Below are 18,498 nucleotides of genomic sequence, written 5' to 3'. Positions count from 1 at the left end.
GGTTCTTAATCTAGAATCATTTGGAAGGGTATGTGGATGAGCTTTTGAGTTTCTATAAACCCTTTAAAGTATGTGTGTTGTATAAGTACATAGTTTTCCTTAGATTTTCAAAGGAGCCCTTTACCATCACCATCTCATCCCCCTTAAAGTAAAGAACCATTACTTTAAGGCCATGGTTTTCAAAGTCTGGTGCTGAGACCAGCAGCACTGGCATCACTGGGAGTTAAGTCGTGGGGCCCCACTCTAGACCTACTGAATTAGGAACTCTGGAGTGAGGGCTCAGCAGTGTGTTTTAACAGGCCCTCTAGGAAGAGATGGGATACATGCTAAAGTTTGAGAACCATGACAGCAATGACTTTACGGTAATAGAGTAGATATACTCCAGCCAATACCAGGTCTACATATGTAGGCCCATAATCTACACTATGTTAATTTGGTGATGTCATACAACAGAGATCTCTGTTGAATACAAAATTGTATATTAGAAGCATGTTCATGTGTTCTTATCTGGATAGCAATGTTTTGAACACATATCATTCTTGTTAACATTTAAGGTTAGGATTAATATTTCCAAACATTTTAACTTGTAAAATGATAATGATTTGGATATTTAAAGTATTTGCATTTTTGCTTAAGTGCACTTTTTGGCCTATGACATTACTTGGGTAACAGGAAAGCCACCAATTAAGACTAACTTAAGCAAAAAGAGAAATTATTGGGAGGATATAGTTTTGGTACCCAAAGTGGGGGAAGGTGTGTGGCCTGGCTTTGGACAGGCAAGATCCAGAAACTGGAAAGACTGAGGAACTGAGATTGTTATTACCAGTGGTCCCTTAGAGTAAGGAGAACCATCCTCTTTCTAAATGCTTATGCCTCCTTCTCTTTAGAGGCTCTGGCTCTCAATGCTAATTTCCAAAGAAGAGAATCTGACTGGCTCATACTGGATGTGGTAGCTGCTTATTATCCAATTAGCAGTGGCTGGTGGGTCAGGGTCACATACTACAAATGCAGCCACAGATCACTTATCCCTTATGGCTTATATTCTCTATAAATGATATTTTATAGAGGCAATATTATTTTCTTTCTCTCTTTCCCTTTCCATCTTGCTCTGTTGCCCAGGCTGGAGTGAGTGCAGTGGCACAAATGCAAAGCTCACTGCATTGCACCTCCACCTCCTTTGTTCAAACGATCCTCCTGGCTGCAGTGAGCTGAGATTGCACCACTGGACTCCAGTTTGGATGACAGAGCAAGACTCTGTCTGAAAAAAAAAAAAAAAAAAAAATTTTTTTTTTTTTTTTTTGTAAAGATGAGGTCTCACCATGTTGCCCAAGCTGGTCTTGAACTCCTGGGCTCAAGCAGTCCTCCCACCTCAGCCTCCCAAAGTGCTGGGATTACAGACATTGGCCACTGTGCCAATGTCTGTAATAAATTATAAATTATTCTAAGGCAGAATAATTTATAGCATTTTGATATCCTATTAAGGTTGAAGTAGGAATCTATTGTAGGATTATCAGACTTGCTTTTTAGTCAATAGTGAGTCATTTGTTGTTGCTTTCTTTTTGCATGCAGTAACTTTCTCTGAAAAACAAGCCACCACAAATTAGTGAATATTGTAATTATATCATAGATATAAAGTTGTTTAGTAGAACCACCCCATTATAATTTTAGCTTATTTTGCATATAAATGGATGAGCTATGGAGGGAACCATGTCTTCACATATCAAATATGTATAGACTTTCCTGGAATAGGTGGTTAAGGAAAAATCAAATGTATAGACAAGACAATCTATGTTTAACTTAAGCTTTTTCCTATCTATATATTATAGATTTGTCAAGGAATATTGGTAGGTTTCATATGCTTTATTTTACATACATAGTAATATTTTAAACGCATTATGTCCAAAGTGGTATCAGTAGATTTTTGGCACTTTTATTGTCAGTGATTTTTCTTCTGCTAATGTTGATAAGGATTTGGCATTATGCCTTTCATTTAAACTCTACATAGCAAGTTAAAAATGGTAATTTCAATAGAACTTGGAAAGGGATGATGTAAATGGCAATATGCCATTATAGAAAGAATCTAGGAAATGTGATGTATATTCCTTTGTGCTGGAAATTTTGCTGGGGAATACTTAACAAAACTTTCAGCTTGCAATGGAATAAAAGGGAGGAGCAGTGGAAAAAGGAAGCTTTTTGTTTATTGTAAAACAATGCAGTGAATTAGACATAGTGGTGTTAGAACAGGAGTCTAAACATGACAAATATAGGCAGATTCCATTGGAATGGTGAGTTATGTTATGGCTCAGTCTGGAGCCACTTTCTGGAATCTCAGAGTTACAGTGTTTATTGTAGTTATTGAATGCCTACTGTGCACTTTTTTCTAGATCTGAAGATACAGTGGAGATCAAAATTAAGTTCTCAGTGTCATGGAATTTAATGATCTAGTGAGGGAAGACCTTAAGAGCTGAAGGGTTTATTGGCTTAACTGTTCATATTTGAAAATTTGGGGTCTTTATGATGGATGTTTACATTTGGTAATTCCTGGGGTTACTTGGAGAAATGACTAATCTAAGGCCAGGGTAGGGAACTTAAATGAGCCTAGAGCGTTTTCTAGTATTAGAAAGAAAGAGCTCTCCCTTTCCTCTCAATGATGTAAGTATGTCAAAGGAACACACGAATCAATGGAAACAGCTCCCAATGGCCAAAGCTGGAAAAATTTGAGCAATAAAATAAAGTGGTATTAGATTAGAACCCAAAGTACAAAACAAATATATATATATATATATATATATATATTTTTTTTTTTTTTTTGAGACAGAGTTTCGCTCTTGTTACCCAGGCTGGAGTGCAATGGCGTGATCTCGGCTCTCCTGGGTTCAGACAATTCTCCTGCCTCAGCCTCCCGAGTAGCTGGGATTATAGGCACATGCCACCATGCCCAGCTAATTTTTTGTATTTTTAGTAGAGACGGGGTTTCACCATGTTGACCAGGATGGTCTCAATCTCTTGACCTCGTGATCCACCCGCCTCGGCCTCCCAAAGTGCTGGGATTACAGGCTTGAGCCACCGCGCCCAGCCCAAAACAAATATTTCTGAGTTCATACTGATATGAATGATTAGATAAGTAGGGGATAGACAAATCTCCCATGCAGAATAATTCCAAACAATTTGTGTAGATATTCCACTGAGGTGAGATCTGCTGACCTCAGGTGATCCACTTGTCTGGGCCTCCTAAAGTTCTGGGATTATAGGCGTGAGCCACCATGGCCAGCCTGCATTGCTTTTTATAGTTGCAGTCGTCTTTCCTATTTGTGCTGGTGGCCTGTGTTTTCATATGGAGGCTATTTGGAAAGCTAAATACCTTTGCACTTTGTTCTATTAGTAGATCTTCAGATGTTTGAGTGACTACAGTTTTTAGAGTCGGGAAGAATGCAGAAGATGTAGAAGCTTACCTTTGTTTACATTGTTGTGGAAACAAGGCAAATACAATTTTAGAACATTATGGGACAATATGCTTTTCTATTGTGAATAAGAGAGAGGGCTCAGTGAGATCTGTTATTAGGTGAGGACTCCAGTGGGTAGTTGGGTCCTAAGGAATGGGTAAGCAAAGTTTTATGAATAGTTAAGGAAGCCATCCTGATTTGAACATAAAGGCTTATTAGGTTAGAATTAGAAGCAAGGAATGAGTTGAATGTATCATTTACCTTTTAGTTTGCTCATCCTTGTAACTCATCAGTGGTTTTCTGAGGATTTTCTTTGATTCAACAAGTATTTGCATATTATGTTTAAGATATTATATAATAAACTAGGAGAGTTTCATAGCTTAATGGGACAGAGGTAAGACATCACATGAATAATAAGCAAAATGAGAAAGCACTATAATAAAACAAGTAGAATCCAAGTGTTGTTGGAGGTTCATGAGGAGGAAGAGACCAAAATCATACTGTAAAAGGAGAGTCAGAAAAGGCTTCACAGAAGTTTGATGAATGGATAAGATTTTGAGGGCTGGTGGTTGGGATAATAGCATTTAAGGTGGGAAGAACATTATGAATAAAGGGAAAGGCAGAAAAGTCCTGGGCTTATTTGAGGGAAGAGAATGAGCTTGTCAGTTTAGGGGTTAATGAGAGAGAAAACAGGAATCATTGACACTGTTTGAGTGAGGATCTATAGAAAAATAGGATGGAGCCCGAATTCATAATTCCTAAACTAATTTCCTAGGTGGCAGTTAAGGGTGAGCCACAACATTCACTTGTAGCTTTATTTTCTGTGGATACTAGAACATAACTCACAAGCTTGTAGGGCTTAAACAAAATAATCTGTGTAGAAGTTTTTTGGCACATTGTAAAATACTCTAGATATATTATCTAAATGTGAACACTGGAAATAGAAATAAGCAGAGGTATGTGATAACCTGATACAATCTGGCAACTGCTTTAGATACATGAGGTGGTCAGGGAGAGGGAGACATTACCTTCTGGATGACTAGAAATGTGGTACAGTTCACAGCGATACGGGAGTCAAAAGGAGAAAGAGCAGGTTCACTAGGGAAGCCGACGAATTCAGTCTTGAATAAATATAATTTGAAGTGGTGGTGAGGAATCTAAACGGGTGTTTGGGTTTGGAGCTTGGGAAAGGAGTGAGCTAGAGAAACAGATTGGGACTCACTTAACAGCATTTATGGAACAGTTTGCTAGGTATATAAGCTTTGCTATGAATGGAATGTGTCTCCCAATATTCATATGTTGAAGCCTAATCCCCAGTGTGATGGTATTTGAAGGTGAGGCATGGGGGTGGGGGCTAATTAGGTCAAGAGGGTGGAGCCTTCATGAACAGGATTAGTGCCCCTGTAACAAGAGACATGGGAGAGATGATGGAGGTAATGCAAGTATGCATGGAGAAGGTGGCAGTGTGCAAACCAGAAAGAGGGCCCTCACCAGACATTGACCCTGCTGGAACCTTGATCTTGGACTTTCCAGCCTCCATTGATTTGTGAGAAACAAATGTTTGTTCTTTAATCTATTGTATTTGTTTTGGCTAAGACAAATGTCTTGCCAAATTATATTCTTTTTCAAGGTTTTTGCAACCTTGTGGGTTAATTTTATTAGAAATTTTAGAGTTGAGTATTAATAATAGCCAATGTTTATTGAGCACTTGCTGTGTACAGGTACTATTCTCATGTTCTCTGTGTTTCAATTTAATCTTTAAAACAACACTACGAGGTGGCTCTTAGTATCTTCCTATTCTCATTTTTACAGATGAGGTATCTAAAGTAAAGAAAAGTTAAGTAGTTTTTAGGGTCACAAGTTCATAAGGGATAGCACCAGGTTCAAACCCATGCATTCTGACCTGAATCATTTAACTCTTTGATAGTGCTTATAACTTAACACACTATATTACACTGCCTCTCTATGAGTGCCTCTAGAAAAATAAGATAAAGGAGAGAAACTTGGGAATGGCCAAAAAGTGATACAAGTCTTTTTCTACATATAAAATAATGTTTAAGCTTCATTGCAGGTATATACTTGAACTTTACAATAAGATTTTCTTCTCGTTGTCCTTATGAAGAAAGTAAATTGTGTGGTTTAGTTTAAATATACAATATTCATCTCTCAAATAGCCATCAGTTATGAGTGGATCTGTTTGAATGAAGGGGTCCAGTAGAGAAGGTGGTGATGGAGTCTTCAGCAGCAACAGACAGGATGATGTTTGGTCTGCAAACAGCATAGCATGTCTTTAAGTAATGGTTACTTTTTGAATGGAGAACAATACTTTTATGAATTTTCATCCTCATATTGGAATAAAGAATTCACAGAAATACTGGCTTAAGATATATAGCTGAAATGCTTTCAGATAGTTTATCAAAATAATAGCTTTCATAGTGTGCCTGCTATGTGCCAGATACCTAGACCAAGTGCTTTAGAAAGATCATTTTAAATTTGTTAACTGAGACTAGACGCAGTGGCTCACGCCTGTAATTCTAACAGTCTGGAACACTGAGGCAGGAGGATTGCTTGAGCCTGGGCAGCAAGGCAAGACCCCATCTGTGCAAAAAAAATATTAAAAATTAGCAAGGCCTGGTGATATGCACCTGTAGCCCCAGCTATTTAGAAGTTGAGGTGTTATTTTACAGTGATAACATAAGTTTAAAGAACATGCAGAGAAATCTCTGTTCGAAAGCAGTTACACAACTTTTGAGTTGCAAGAACAGTATTATAAAATCTTTTTGTGGGATGAGGGAAGATGGGATATCTGCATTTTTTTTTTTTTTTCCTTTCTCTCAAGCAGCCTCATTCCAATCAGCAGTGTAATTGGAATGCAGCTCCCATCTGGAGGAGGAAGGGGAACTTTTGGCAAGGATGTACTGAGTAGTTGGGAACTTCATTCAGATTAAGCATAGACAGCCATTCATTGTGAATATATCTCAGTGAGAATAGCATAGCATTCTGTTTCTACAGCTGGGATTTACTCTGATACTGTTACCTGGTTTGTTGCAAATAGATAACTCCTCTCCTACCAGAAAAATAAATTATTGCTGTAAATGAAAATGGTAGTAGTTATTGCCATCTGCACTTCTGCAAATGGTTTTCTCTAATCGCTGCCTCAAATGAAATATAAGATTTCCATAAAGTTTAAAAACATATCTTGAGAGAACAACAATAAAAGGCATTTATGACATGGTATTTGAATTATACCTGACATGTGAGCTCTGAGAGCAAAGGACCATGTCTTATTTATATTTGTATTTGCAGAAACTGTCATAGCACTTGGCACAAAGTGAGTACTCAGGAAATATTGAATGAGAGAGTGAATGATGTAGAAGTATTCCTTTCACCCTTAGTATCTCAGGATGATCATACCTACATCGTGTGAAATACAGAGGGTTTATCCAATATGGCTGACGTTAGCTTATTTTTTATCATCCTTGCTAATCATTTCAAACCATCTGTCTAAAAAAGGGGTGAATACAATAGCTACAACAAGCTAGGTTCTGGGAGTATAGAGTTAAGAATGAGAAATGCTTTGAAGGAATTTGAGAAGGGTAGTAACATGATCAAAGTAGTATAAGCAGACTTAATCTAGTGCAAATATATGGGCTGTTTGACACATTGTCCCTAGCGGATTCTGTAGCATGGTACTGTGGTGGTGTAATGCTACATTTGTAGTTAGCATTAATAAAAATTGACATGTGCCTGCTAAATATCTGTAGTCCAGTGTAATGTTTTAACACAAAAATTAGTGAAAATTAATTGAATTAATTTAAATACTTCAGATTTTTGTGCCTTTCTGTAGATATAATTTCATTTCTATGTAGATAAGCTTACTAAAAATTAAAGATATTGAAATACTGATAGCTATCTAGGACAGGGGTTGTCAACCCCGAGCCATGGGCCGTACAGCACGAGGTGAGCCAGTGAAGCATCATCTGTATTTACAGCCATTCCCCAAGTATATTACCACCTTAGCTGTGCCTCGTCTCAGCAGCGGCATTAGATTCTCATAGGAGTGTTAACCCTATTGTGAACTGCGCATGCAAGGGGTCTAGGTTGCCTCCCTTAGGAGAATCTAAGCCTGATGGTCTGTCACTGTCTCTCATCACTCCCAGATGGGACTGTCTAGTTGTAGGAAAGCAAGCTCAGGGCTCCTACTGATTCTACATTATGGTGAGTTGTATAGTTATTCTATTATATATTACAATGTAATAGAAATAAAATTCACAATAAATGTAATGCGATTGAATCATTCCCAAAACCTTCTTGCCACCTCCTACCCCCATCCTCCTGACACTGGTCTGTGGAAAACTTGGCTTCCATGAAACCAGGCCTTGGTGCCAAAAAGGCTGGGGAGGGGACTGCTGGTCTTGGAGAAAGTCTGTACTCCTTAGCCTTTGTTCTGGCTTTGCCCACCTAACAAGATTTCTCTCCTGTTATTCTCTTCCTGCCCAGCTTTTCTCAACATTATTTTTACCTTTTTTTTTTTTTTTTTTGAGACAGAGTGTTGCTCTGTTGCCAGGCTGGAATGCAGTGGCACAATGATCTTGACTGACTGCAACCTCCGACTCCCTGGTTTAAGCGATTCTCCTACCTCTGTCTCCCAAGTAGCTGAGATTACAGGCATGCATCACTGCCCAGCTACTTTTTATATTTTTAGTAGAGATGAGGTTTCACCACGTTGACCAGAATGGTCTCAATCTCCTGACCTCATGATCCACCTGCCTCAGCCTCCCAAAGTGGTGGGATTAGAGATGTGAGCCACTGCACCTGGCCTATTTTTATCTATTTTCTTTAAAAAACATTTAGGAAAAAAAAAGTAACTTCTCCCACCCTCTTGCCAGCCCTGTGATTCCTAATCTTCTACTTTCCATAGTTTCTATTACAAAAAATGGTAGATTAATTTTCTTCTAATATAAAATTATAATATTATATATACATTCTATAGGGGATTCTGATACATACCTCCTTAGTTGAAATTTACTGTGGTGACATAATCAGGAGTCTGTCTTATTGAAATTCATGGATTCTTTGAGCATTTACTGGTCTTCTGTGATTAGAACAGAGAATAAAAAGAGCAATGAGCTGTGGTTCCAGTCTTCAAGGTACAGTCCCAACAAGAACAGTGCAGTAAAGGCTCCAAATGTGAAAATAATTTATTTTTACAGATAAATAACATTACCAGTTCTCAGGTCATGTTTTGATAGTCTTCCTTTTAAAAGTTACAAATGAGAGTTTTTGCTTCCAGGGCAGAAAGTAATTTAGGCAAGAACTGGCTGGAACTGCTGAGATCCAGCATGAAGCATAATCCTGATATTATTTCTTTGTTTGAAGTTAGTCTCGTTTCTTCTAGAACTCTAATGTTATTTTCCTTAATCTCTTGATTACTGAAATTCAATTTCTCTTCATAAACTTTGAACCTGATTTTAAAGTTCTTTGTTCTTTTCATTTTTCAATTGTTCTTTGAAACTGAATATTACACATTTTGTGATTTTTTTTTTAGAAAAGAATTTGTTAAACATGACTGAATAAGGATGTTTTAAATAAAGAGAAATGACAAAAATCAGATTTTATTTTTGGTGGTGTGGGGGGGGCAATGTCTCACTCTGTCGCCCAGGCTGGAGTGCAGTGGTGTGATCTCAGCTCACTGCAACCTCTGCCTCCCAGGCTCAAGTGATTCTCATGCCTCAGCCTCCTAAGTAGCTGAGACTACGTGCATGCACCACCACACCTGGCTAATTTTGATTTTTAAAAATTTTTTGTTTTTAGGAGAGATGGGGTTTTGCTATGTTGCCCAGGCTGGTCTCGTACTCCTGGCCTCAAGTGATCTGCCAGCCTCAGCCTCCAAAAGTACAGGCATGAGCCGTCTGGCTTAAAATAAGAATTTTTTTTTTTTTGAGACGGAGTTTCGCTGTTGTTACCCAGACTGGAGTGCAATGGCACGATCTTGGCTCACCCCAACCTCTGCCTCCTGGGTTCAAGCAATTCTCCTGCCTCAGCCTCCAGAGGAGCTGGGACTACAGGTGTGCACCACCATGCCCAGCTAATTTTTGTATTTTTTAGTAGAGGCGGGGTTTCACCTTGTTGACCAGGATGGTCTTGATCTCTTGACTTCGTGATCCACCTGCCTCGGCCTCCCAAAGTGCTGGGATTATAGGCGTGAGTCACCATGCCCGGCCTAAAATAAGATTTTTAAAGTCAAAATTAGGATTATATGAGGATTGGTCATTGTTATATAGTATAAAAAGCTCTCTTTTTTTTTAATTTTAGAGTCTATTTCATTCATTCAACTTGGTACAGGCGATAATGAAGAGATGAGGCAGGCATGATTCATGCTGGAGCTTACCACCTCCACGGTTATAAGCAACATTCCAAACTTAAACGAGAACAATAAAATGTAATAAGTATTTATGATAAGTATGAGCTTCTGTGAAAACACAAGTAGGGAAGGCTTGAGGGAAACATATTCTAAAAGGTATCCTTCCCTTTTGAGACCCGGAGATGAGTAGGTGAAGAAGCCTAGGAAGAACGTTTCAGGCCGAGAGAATGGTACATGAAGGCTGTGGGTGAGAGATGTACATGTGAGCAAGTGAAGGTTACTGCGGCTGGATCTTATACTTGAGGGCCTGGCAGGGAGCTGTGGTGATGAAAGATGAGGTCAGAGAGGTGAGCAGGAGCCAGGGCTTGAAGGACATTGAAGCCAATGTAAGTTAGGGCCAGAAGACCTTTGGAATGTTTTAAGGAACTTAGAAGGGGAAATGGATGGAAATAATGAATTAGATTTTTAGATCACTTCAGGTCCAGCGTGAACTGGAGGGAAGTGAGGCTTCTGAGGCAGGGGACTTTGTAATTACCTATATAGTAGATGATGGATAGATGAGGGATATTTCAGAGGTAGAATTGCTGAGAATTGTAATTACCAGGGTGTTGGGAGGGAGAAGGACAGTGAAGGTTGCTATGGAGATTTCTGAGTTGGGTAGTGGAGTGGAAAGGAAGGCTATTTATTGGGAAAAAAAAAAAAAAAGTCAACTGCAGGGAGGAGTGGGTTTGTTTTGTGGGGGAGAGGGAAGTTGTGATTTTGGGGGGAATGCAGATTTGGTTTGTGGACCTGGAGTTCAGGAGAGAACTAGGGATTGGGTTTTATGAATTTAGGTATCATCATAACCACAGAGTAAATGGTAAAGACCAAAGAGAATATATGAAAAAGTGGCTCTTCGGGTTTTATTTTTTGAGAGAGAGGAAATGTTCTGTCAGTCTGTTAAGCTATGAACTCTTTCCCAGGAAAAATGTAGATTCTCTCCCCAAAAAATAAACATGTATGTTACAGTTTACATGTAATTGCAAGGTTTACAAAAATGGGCACTGTGATCCTCAGGTTACAGAGTAAAATAAGAGAACTTAGGGCAAAACTCTGAAGAACTTCAAGTTTTATAGCATAGCAAGACCTGGCAAAGAAGACTTAGAATGAGTTTTATGCCCTGTATAGAAACAGGCGAATGTGGTGTTAAACAGAACTGAAAGAGAGGGCGTCGTCAACAGTGGCAAATGCCCACCCAGGGGTCAAGTGCTGTAAAGAATGAAAAGTGTCCATTGGATGGACTTGGTAATTAGATCTCCAGGGCTTTGTAGCAGCAGTCCAGAGGCAGTGGTGAGGGAGGAAGCAGACTGCAGTGGGTCAAGGCACTAGTGGGAGGTAAAGAAGTGGAGTCAAAAAGTGTAAGCAGCTCTTTGAAGAAGTTTTATCATGAGAGGGAAGAGGTAGATGATGGCTGAAGGGAGGCTTGGGTAAGACTTGATTATGTTTAAATGCTGACAAGGTGGTTAGAAAGGGGACAAGATGGAGGATATGTATAATGGTGGCAAAGATCCCCAAGAACATGGTGGTTTGGATATGAGATAGAGGATAGTCTTTGAGAGGAGAGTAGACATTGTCAGTGGAAGGAAGGAAAAAAAAGAATGAATATGTAGGTTTGGTGGCATTAGTTGGAGGAGATACCATGTTTTCTATTTCTCTGAAGTCAGATGTGAAATCATTTCACTTAATGGTAGTGAAATGCATAGTGGTTTGTTTAAAAAAATCATTACTTCATTAAAACTGAAGATTATAATTTAGATTTTTGTGTGTGTTACATATGTATTGATCCTGAATATTCTATTCAGTTTATATTATGACAAAACTTTGAGGAGGAGTTCTTCTAAATCCAGTTTGTGATTCCAGTTTGGTATTCTTTTGTTTTTCTTTTTTTTTTGAGACAGAGTCTGGCTCTGTTGCCAGGCACCAGGCTGGCATGCAGTGTCATGATCTCAGCTCACTGCAACCTCCACCTCCTGGGTTCAAGCAATTCTCCTGCCTCAGCCTCCCAAGTAGCTGCCACTACAGGCACGTGCCACCACACCCAGCTAATTTTTGTATTTTTTATTAGAGACAGGGTTTCACCATGTTGGCCAGGATGGTCTCAATCTCTTGACCTTGTGATCCACTTGCCTCCCAAAGTGCTGGGATTACAGGCGTGAGCCACAATGACCAGCCATGGTTTGGTATTCTTAGTTATGGCCCTGGTTTTCATGATTGATTGAGTTTTTATGTTTTTAAAAACAAAACTCTAGACGTGGCCTAAGCAACTCTGCATAGTGTATCAGTATCTTGTGCTTACTTAATAATTTTATTTATTTACTGATGGCATCTGTCTTCAAAAGGGTTTTTTTATATGAACCCTTAGAGTGATTAGTTATATTTATTTAGACTCATTCCCAAGTTTATGTCAAATGAGCTTTTATACACTAAACTTCCAATAATTGTAATTCATTTAAACTATGAGTAGAAGTAGGTAAAAATACCAAATACTACATTTGTAGATACTTTATAAATTAAAATTTACATATATAAAAATTGGTGTTTTTCTTTCTTTTGTATCAAGTTTGAGTTAAAGAAGTTTTAAATTTATGACTCTATAAGCAGATTAATTAACTAATTAATGACAGAGTCTTGCTCTGTTGCCCAGGCTAGAGTGCAGTGGTGCAATCTCGGCTCATTGCAACCTCCACCTCCCAGATTCAAGTGATTTTAATGCCTCAGCCTCCTGAGTAGCTGGGATTACAGGCATGCGCCACCACACCCAGCTAATTTTTGTATTTTTAGTAGAAACAGTTTCAGCATGTTAGACAGGCTGCTCTCAAACTCCTGACCTCAAGTGATCCACCCAGGTTGGCCTCCCAAAGTGCTGGGATTACAAGCATGAGCCACTGTGCCGGACCTGTAAGCAGTAATTTAAAAATTGATATGTAATTCATATATTATAAAATGTATCCTTTTTAAAGTGGGCAATTCAGTATTTTTTAGTATATTCACAAGGTTGTGCATTCGTCCATGTAAGTAATTTAATGCATAGTAACTTGGAAAATGTGGATTTGGGATATCTAGTTTCAATATATAAACTTTAAATTCTTAAAAGATATAGTAGACATATCTTGCCATTGAATTGACGATTTAGGTAATTTGATTTCTCCTATGAAGTTTCTGTGGCGTTTAGATGGAGAACAGAATGTTAAAAACAAACAAAAAACTCATCTATATCAGGAAAGCTTTAGATTATTTATGATTTTCTTCAGTATAAAATTATTTTATCCTTAAAATAGATATAACAACCTGACTTTACATATCTTTTTCTTTGAACTATTTTTTCCCATTGCCACTGAGTTTCTCAGAGAATAGAAGATAAAAGATAGGGATTGAATTTCTATCTTATTGATAGAATATCAGATTTATAAACTTTCTTGCCTTCAGCTATTGCTGGTGATCATTGCTAAAGTTGCAACCAGTGGTTCAACTGTCTTTTGTTTGCTGATTTGAAAGTTTGTGATGGTGTTTCATACCTTGCTATCTTTAGGGTTTAATTATTCACTGCTGTTTTCAGTGTTTTAAAATGTAACAGTAGACTCTTAACATTTTATTTTAATTTTTCCCACGTATTTTTTTTTTTTTACAGTACTCTGTGCAAAAAACCTGGTGAAAAAGGATTTTTTCCGTAAGTAAATTAACTTTAAATCTTGTATAGTCTGTGTAGATCTTTGGGAGTAGCATTTTCCGAATTGTGTAAGAGTTACTCTACTCAGAAATATAGTCAGTGTTATTTTATGAATGTTTTGGTTCAGAGCCATTTGGCATCACATTTTTTTTAAAGAATATTTTGTGCTTTTTACCCTTTCCTTTTATTCATCTCTCCCACGTATTTATGAGAATACGTGTGTATGCAGGTATGTAGATGAGAAGTATAGTGTATATTGAAGGTGTACTTACTACTAGAATTCTAGAAGAGGTTTAAGAGAATATTTTGTGAACACTTTTTTCCTTTTGAAAATTTCATTGGAAAACTTTACTCATTCAGGATTCATAGGAAGGTAGAAAAGTCATTGAGCCTGCTTGGAATTTCCAGAGTGTAGGAAAGAAATCTCTGCCACATTTGATTCTAGCTGCTCTTACGCCTCAGATTCCAAAGCAGATGTTTGGTTCCCAAATGTGCAGTATATTTACCATTCTGTGGTGATTTTTTTCCTGGTTTTACTTAGGACTAAGTTGTGTGAGAGGGGATTGGGAAGTACCTAGCATGTATATTAACAATCTTTATTTTGTTTTAGCTTTAAATTATTGGTTAAAAATGATATAATTTTTAGTAAGAAAAAACTTTTTCAGCCAACAAAATTTTATATGTAAAATATTTGAAATTAGAATAGAGATGATTCATTAAATTTTTAAATTCAATGAATTTAAAACAGGTTATGTGTGCTTTTTTATTTCATGTGATATTAGATTATTTTCGGGGGTTTGATTAAAAGAAATAAGCTGTGTGTGTGTGTGTGTGTGTGTGTGTGTGTGTGTGTGTGTGTTTCTTTTTAGAGAAAGGGACTTGCTCTGTCACCCAGGCTATAGTGCAGTGGCACAGTCATAGCTCACTGCAGCCTCAAATTCCTGGGCTCAAAGGATCCTCCTACCTCACCCACCCGAGTGTCTAGACTGCAGGTACACTTCACCACACCCAGCTAATTTATTTATTTATTTACTATTCTTTGTAGAGAACAGGGTCTTGCTTTGTTGCCCAGACTGGTCTCAAACTCCTGGCTTCAAGTGATCCTCCTACCTGAGCCTCCCAAAGTGCTGGAATTACAGTTGTAAGCCACCATGCCTGGCCAATATAATTTAAAACTATGCTGAATTCATTCCACTTGAAATATTATTTTGAGTTTTTCTAGAGCAGAACCTGAATTAAAGTTTATAAAATAACATCTTATAAAATTATGTAGTTATAGGCCGGGCGCAGTGGCTCAAGCCTGTAATCCCAGTACTTTGGGAGGCCGAGGCGGGTGGATCACGAGGTCAAGAGATCCTGGTCAACATGGTGAAACCCCGTCTCTACTAACAATACAAAAAATTAGCTGGGCGTGGTGGCGTGTGCCTGTAATCCCAGCTACTCAGGAGGCTGAGGCAGGAGAATTACCTGAACCCAGGAGGTGGAAGTTGCGGTGAGCCGAGATCACACCATTATACTCCAGCCTGGGTAACAAGAGTGAAACTCCATCTCAAAAAAAAAAAAAATATATATATATATATATATATATATGTAGTTATAAACGTTTATGGTTATCTTTCTACTTATATGGCAAAGGAAATAGGATAATTTGGAACATAGGAAGAAAATTATAAGCAGTTTAAATTTATGTACCATGTGTCTTCTCCCTAGAAGCTTGTCACAGTAGAAGGTCCTGGTGGCCACACAGAACTCCCCATCTCTCCCTGTTGCTGCCAATTACTGTTGTCTCTCCCAGGCTGCTTCTCATTTCCTACCTCATCTCTGTTGCTACTAACTGAGGTGTATTTTTTTTTTGTCTTTATCTCTTTTTTTTTTTTTTTTTTGCCTTTGTTAAGGTTGATCTAAGGTAGGATTTATCCTAGAGACTGCAAACTAGCAAATAGAGTTGGACAAGGAGAAAAGGGAGGGAAGTGAGAGGAGCACTCTTACAGCTGCTTCTGTACCCTCCGAGACATCTGCTCTGGTTTTGAAGATAAAATCTTCAGTTTTGTCTTCCAACTTTCCTTTTCAAATTTCCTTCCTCTGCAGTCCCAAGACACAGCTTCTCTAATAAAATATCCAGATATTCTTATCTCAGTTTTCCTAAGAAATCTAGAGGAATAATATTTTAATGTTTTATGAACCTTTGAGAGCTAATTGTTATCCCTTATATGATCTTTGTCCTTAAATTGTAAGTAAATTGTCCTTAAATTCTAAGTTTCATTGGTGTAAGCAGTAAAAATTGATAAAAATGTTAAGAGTGTGAACTTGCTTTAGCAACAAGGAGATTAGGGGAAACTGTGTGATTATCTTTAAAACTCAGAATGGGAGACCCTTGATGTCCTGGAAAGGGAAACAGGAAAGCTAATCCTTCAGCGGTTAGAGGGGAATTAGCCAGGGATGGAAGTTACCTCCCAGGTTCACACTGGTCAAGGTCCCACGTCCATGCTGTGGTAGATTTACATGTATACTTACAGAGATTTTTTATTCTGATGTGTTAAGGGTTGCCCACATTAATTTCAGAGACACTAGTTCCTAAATTCTTCAGTTAAATATAAATGAATGTGTGTTTATTGATCAGTGCAGTTATTAATAGTAAAATATAGTTAAGTTTTTGCTTGTGATTCAATTTAATTGTATTGAATGAGAAAAGTAAATTTTAATATGAGGCATGACTATAAGGTGATGAAACAGATACATGTTTTTCATCACAGGAAAAAATACACTGCTTGTGTTGTCTTTTGTAGAATAATTTGTATGTGAGATAATACTGTTTATTCCTTGTTGAGAAAAGTTTATTAATTCATGTTTTTGAACTGTTTTCAAGCCTACTGGCTTTAAAAAACAAGTCACCTCCCTTTTCCCCCCAAATTTTAGTGGGAAAACTTTCTAACATAAAACAACAGACAAAAAATTTTATAGTAAAGACCCATTGTCTAGATTCTACCATTAACTTTATCACATATATACCCGTATATTCATTATCTTTTTTTATTTTTTTTGAGACGGAGTTTCACTGTGTTCCCAGGCTAGAGTGCAGTAACGCCATCTTAGCTCACTGCAACCTCTGCCTCCTGGGTTCAAGCAGTTCTCCTGCCTCAGCCTCCCAAGTAGCTGGGATTACAGACACGTGCCACCAAACCCAGCTAATTTTTGTATTTTTATTTTTGTAGAGATGGGGTTTTATTTTGTTGGCCAGGCTGGTCTCAAACTCCTGTGACCTTGTGATCTACCCACCTTGGCCTCCTGAAATGCTGGGAGTCAGGCATGAGCCACCACTCTCAGCCTTCATTAAATGTTCTATGTGTGTTTTTTATATGTATCTTTTTAAGAGTGTTTTTATTAGTGTCAGATTTGTTGTTCTGCAACATTGTAAAAAAGATTTATGTGTGGCCAGAGGCGGTGGCTCATGCCTGTAATCCCAGCACTTTGGGAGGGTGAGGCGGGTGGATCACGAGGTCAAGAGATCGAGACCGTCCTGGTCAACATGGTGAAACCCCGTCCCTACTAAAAATACAAAAAATTAGCTGGGCATGGTGGCGCGTGCCTGTAATCCCAGCTACTCGGGAGGCTGAGGCGGGAAAATTGCCTGAACCCAGGAGGCGGAGGTTGTGGTGAGCCAAGATCGGGCCATTGCCCTCCAGCCTGGGTAACGAGTGAAACTACGTCTCAAAAAAAAAAAAAGATTTATGTGTAAGGTAATATTAAGGTGTTTTTAGAGGGCCAAACTGCAGTCATTTAGAATCAATACACGTCGGCTGAATGCTTTTTTTTTCTTTGCTCAATTGAAAATAAAGCTGTTTTCTTTAGAAGGTAGCATGCTTTTGAGTTGAAAATGTTATTTTATTATTATTTGTACCTTTTCAAGTGCATTTGTGTAGTAAGGAAGGTTTTGAGCTTTAGCTATTTTAGGTGCCTAAGAAATGATGGGGGAGAATTGGGTGTTTTTTTTTTTTTTTTTTTGAGACGGAGTCTCGCTCTGATGCCCAGGCTGGAGTGCAATGGTACAATCTCAGCTCACTGCAACTTCTCCCTCCTTGGTTCAAGCGATTCTCCTGCCTCAGCCTCTCAGGTAGCTGGGACTACAGGTGTGCCAGCACGCCCAGCTAATTTTTTGTATTTTGAGTACAGACGGGATTCTACCGTGTTATCCAGGAGGGTGTCCTGATCTCCTGACCTCATGGTCGGCCGCCTCAGCCTCCCAAATTGCTGGGATTATAGCTGTGCGTCATGGTGCCTGGCCAAGAATTTTTTTAAAATGCAGAAAGTTCTCTAGTCACTTTGTATTTACCACTAGATGTCTCACTAACTTAAGAAAACCTGATAGCTTTTGACCATATTGGAGTAACGGCTTTCAAGTTAATTTTTTGTCGAATAATATAATCAAGTTAAGTTGAAACCTATGTATTTTTTCATTAAGGTATTTAACTTGCATTTTTGTTTATTGTGTTATTAACATAAAGGAAACATAAAAGGCTGTGACTTTCCTTCTTAATTCAGGATCTGGAAGTCACATTTTCTGTGGAAAAAGTTGTTTTCCTTTTATTTTTTTTAAATTTCAGTGGGTTTCAGCTGGTGTTTTAAATTTCAGTGGGGGACAGCTGGTGTTTGATTACATGAATAAGTACTTGAGTGGTGATTTCTGAGATTTTGGTGGACCTATCACCTGAGCATTGTACACTGTACCCAGTGTGTAGTCTTTTATCCCTCGCCACTCCCCACCCTTCCCCCCGAGTCCCCAATGTCCAGTGTATCATTCTTATGCCTTTGCAGCCTCATAGCTTAGCTCCCACAGGTGAATAAGAATATATGACGTTGGGTTTTCCATTCTTGAGTTACTTCGCTTAGGGTAAGAGTCTCTAGTTTTATCCAGGTTGCTGTGAATGCCATTATTCATTTCTTTTTATGGCTGAGTAGTATTCTATGGTGTATATATGTATGTGTAG

The 18,498-nt window shown here is 38.3% G+C and overlaps 1 protein-coding gene across 4 annotated transcripts in view; it reads left to right on the top strand.

Annotated features, from left to right (window-relative positions):
• SMURF2 (SMAD specific E3 ubiquitin protein ligase 2) overlaps positions 1 to 18,498 on the top strand; it is a 120,935-nt gene that overhangs the window by 44,022 nt on the left and 58,415 nt on the right. For 2 of the 4 annotated variants that reach the window (XM_035300470.3, XM_035300469.3), the window contains exon 2: positions 13,475 to 13,513. The exons of the other annotated variants lie outside the window; for them this stretch is intronic. In XM_035300470.3, the coding sequence (XP_035156361.1) occupies positions 13,475 to 13,513 (39 nt within the window). The remainder of the gene's footprint in view (positions 1 to 13,474; positions 13,514 to 18,498) is intronic. 4 annotated transcript variants of the gene reach the window in all.

The sequence above is a fragment of the Callithrix jacchus genome, chromosome 5 (assembly GCF_049354715.1).
Source record: "Callithrix jacchus isolate 240 chromosome 5, calJac240_pri, whole genome shotgun sequence".
NCBI classification, from domain to species: domain Eukaryota; kingdom Metazoa; phylum Chordata; class Mammalia; order Primates; family Cebidae; genus Callithrix; species Callithrix jacchus.
This window is presented reverse-complemented; position numbering and strand designations above follow the sequence as displayed.